This window comes from Haplochromis burtoni, unplaced genomic scaffold, assembly GCF_018398535.1.
Source record: "Haplochromis burtoni strain Fernald_Lab_line unplaced genomic scaffold, NCSU_Asbu1 Contig_494, whole genome shotgun sequence".
NCBI classification, from domain to species: domain Eukaryota; kingdom Metazoa; phylum Chordata; class Actinopteri; order Cichliformes; family Cichlidae; genus Haplochromis; species Haplochromis burtoni.
The window spans coordinates 348,415-351,937 of record NW_024582855.1 but is presented as its reverse complement, the minus strand read 5'-3'; the positions used below and the strand labels follow the sequence as shown (position 1 = coordinate 351,937).

At 37.0% G+C, this 3,523-nt stretch overlaps 1 protein-coding gene across 2 annotated transcripts in view; it reads right to left on the bottom strand.

The window, feature by feature from the left end:
• Window positions 1-298: 298 nt before the first annotated feature.
• LOC102291527 (programmed cell death 1 ligand 1) overlaps window positions 299-3,523 on the bottom strand; it is a 24,798-nt gene continuing 21,573 nt past the window's right edge. Inside the window, exons 3-6 of one of the 2 annotated variants that reach the window (XM_005947058.3) lie at window positions 2,814-3,077; window positions 1,253-1,383; window positions 1,146-1,176; window positions 299-394 (exon numbers count right to left, since the gene is read on the bottom strand). In XM_005947058.3, the coding sequence (XP_005947120.1) occupies window positions 306-394; window positions 1,146-1,176; window positions 1,253-1,383; window positions 2,814-3,077 (515 nt within the window). In that variant the 3' untranslated portion in view covers window positions 299-305. The remainder of the gene's footprint in view (window positions 395-1,145; window positions 1,177-1,252; window positions 1,384-2,813; window positions 3,078-3,523) is intronic. The other variant, XM_042213886.1, reaches the window with a different exon arrangement.

Below are 3,523 nucleotides of genomic sequence, written 5' to 3'. Positions count from 1 at the left end.
GCATGCCCTCAGTGTTCTTGTTCCTCAGCGACAGTGTGTCCCAGTAACAGCTCCAAATCACAGATGTGAAGGTTTTCTTCTGTAGTTGTTCATCTGTTAAACTTCCAGCTTTGCTGAGCTGACAGCCAAAATGATTTTAGCTTCTAACTTAATTCTTAATTAATTCATCTTAATTGTAACTGTTCCGTTCTTAGTTGCTGGGAGATAAAATGTGTTTGCTCTGGAATTCATTGAAACCTTCTGGCCATCATTTATTCCTTTATGTCCAGAACATAGGATAGGGAAGTTTTTTGTTTCCACCTGTCTTAACTGTAATTGTTACTTGACAGAAGCAGTTCCCTGTTCACTGGAAGCTGCTTTGTTGGTGTCAGATGTGTTGGTTGACCCAACAAAACTGAAATGAAAACATATATTCATTATTGAAAAAATATCACTTCTGTAATAAGTCATCACATCAATCAATGTTTTCTTAATATGATATTCTGTTTAATTCTGCTTTCATTGAGCTCAGTGTTTTCATATCCTGGATGTTGTTCAAATTTTGTCTGAAGGTGAAACTTCTGCTGTCTCAACTAAAGAGATGATGAAAGCTTTTTGTAAAAAAAAAAAAAGTTTTTAATTTTATGGACTGATTCTTATGTAGCACTTTTCTACTCTCCCAGAGTACTCAAAGCACTGTATACCACATTCACAACCATTCTCACAAGCAGTGACTCTAAACTGTGTTTTTCCAATGAGATTCACACGCACTCACACGCCGATGGATGCATCAGAGAGCAACTTGGGGTTAGTATCTTGCCCAAGGATACTTGGCACACAGACTGGAGGAGCTAGGGATTGAACTGCCAACCTTCCGATCAGTAGGTGACCTGCGCAACCTCCTGAGCTACAGCCACCCTATGAGAGCAATGGTGCCCTTTAATATGGTAAATGGTAAATGGCCTGTATTTGTATATCGCTTTCCTTAGTCCCTAAAGACCCCAAAACACTTTACACATTCAGTCATCCACCCATTCACACACTGGTGATGGCAGCTGCATTGTAGCCACAGCCACCCTGGGTGCACTGACAGAGGAGATATGTTAGTTTACATGCTGTCATTTGTACAGTGTTGTAGTTCATTACAATGTATTTCATTCACTTACTCTTGCTTTGTATGGAGAGCTGGGGATGCATCTGTATTTAGAAAAACAACAACATTAGTACAAGCATGCTAAATAACATTTACAAACAAAGGCAGACTCAGTTTTACCTTTTTCGTTTTTTTTATCCAGCACAGGACTGCTGCTAATACTGCTATAACAAAAAGGCCTCCAATGATCCCTCCTATGGTGACTCTCAGCTGGTTTAAATTCAGACTCTGAGAACTGTCATTTGGTGGATCTTTAAAAAAGAAAAAAAATCTCTTCAGTTTGAAAACAGAGACAGTAAGGTAACAACTGTTTGCTTTTCCTGTCATATGCCAGCATGTCCTGAGCAACACAGGACAGGGGGTAAATGTGTGTGCTACCACTGTCTCTAGTATGTCCTTATCTTTGTAGTTGTTTTTAGCACGACTCGAGTTTTGTTCATATTACTTTGTCAGTTTACAGGCCAATATATTTTCCTATCTGCAGCTGTAGGCACCACCTGTGTGTAGAGAATTAAGGTCTATGATTGTGAATAAAATCAGTTGAAATTAGTTTCCTCTGAAGAGGATCCAGTGTCAGCCTTAGAAGCAGGTTGTAGAACTTGGTCATTTGGGAAGGCTGAGTAAAGCTACTACTCCTTTTTACTGAAAAAATAGCCTGCATCCCTCCCAGGTAACATGTTTCAGGTATATAATGTAAGACCTGCTGCAGACACGGGACATACTGGAGAGATCACATCCGTGGTATGTTTATTGTGTGTTTTTCAATTATTATAAATTGGGGTCAAAATGAACCAGACTAGTTTCATCATATAAATACAAGACAAATAATTTTATATGAAATTAATTAAAACTAACTAATACCAGAATCAAAAGATGGCGAATAGACTTGGACTGCCTGTTGGCCAAAACCTGCAAGCGGTGTTAAAGAAAGGGTTTACACTACATGCAAATTAACTGTCACTTTGTAAAGATATTAATACTAATCAATTTTTCCTTAGATGACATTAATAACAACTTATAATAATTTGAAAAATATTAAGTTTTCATCTCACTGTAAAACATTCTTATGGTCTCCATGGACCTCAGCTGTACTTTATGTATGTTAAGTATGTTTATCAGATGTGTAAGGTGAAAAGCTGTCTTCTCTGGTCACTGGCAGGATGTCCCCTTATATCTTAATTAGCTTCAAACATGAAAGCAAACTGCCTCCTCAAAATCCTCAGACAAGCTTCTGATTCAAACCCAGAACCCTCCTGCATAAAGTGGAAGTACCCACCCCACCACCATAATGCCTCAGTGGGAGCAATAAATACTGACTAAAGTTCCTACAAAAAGACCTCAGCAAAAACATATGTACATGTAGATGTATATGAATGGACTAAGCACATTTTAAACATGTTATGAGTGTACAGTAATACTAAACTCTCTTCCTCTGGACTAGATGAGATCAATCCACCCCTCTGTCTGGAAAATGACTCTAAATTGGACTTTGGAACTTATAAAACTAAAACTGATCAATTATTAAATAGTGTAATATAATTTTAATATTTTTTTGTTGAATCTAACATGCATCATATTTTATTAGATCATACTTCTTAATTGATATAAAAAATAGTAGCCGAAGCTGTCATAAACATGCTGTAAATGTGTATAGTTAGTATTAATGACTTTGCATCCTTACTTGGTTTAAATAAAGTTGCTCTCTTTCTGTTTCTGCGAGTGCTGATGGTGCAGCTGTAGTCCAGATCAGTCTCACTGTCTGAAACTATCAAAGAGCTGCTGATGTTGTAGAGAAGCTGTTCAGTCAGCTGGACTGTGATTGTCTTGGAAGTTATGCTAGATGAAGGGCTGGTGGACCAGGTGAGTTCAGGTTTAGGGTAGATGCCCTCTGAGCTGCAGGTGATGATGTTTCCTACCTGCTGAATGCTGACTTTTTGGATCGGAGCTGCAAAAGCAGAAAAAACAAACATGTTTTATTTTCACATATTTTACTTTACAAGTTTTTTAAACAGGGGAGTGAAGCTGATATTTAAATATAAATATGACCAAGTTTAACAGGAACAAGGATTTCAATTTTTGTATCTGTGTAAGTTCTATGAGGTGTTTTGAATCAGCTTTTTGTGAGCAGCAGATCTTTTCATGCTGTGTGGAAGCTTTTTTCATTATATTAATCCATGTTCCACAACAGAAAGATTTATTATCATGGTTGCTTTTCCCACACATTTTTGAAGCAATCAGGATAAAAAAAGAAAAGCTCTAATAAATATTAAATTTTATGAATATAAACATTTTACTAGCTTTTCAGTTTGAATATTTAACATTGCGACTGTTTAGTGTTACCGGTGATTTGCATTTTTCCTGCATGTATTTCATCTACAGATGGAGCAATTG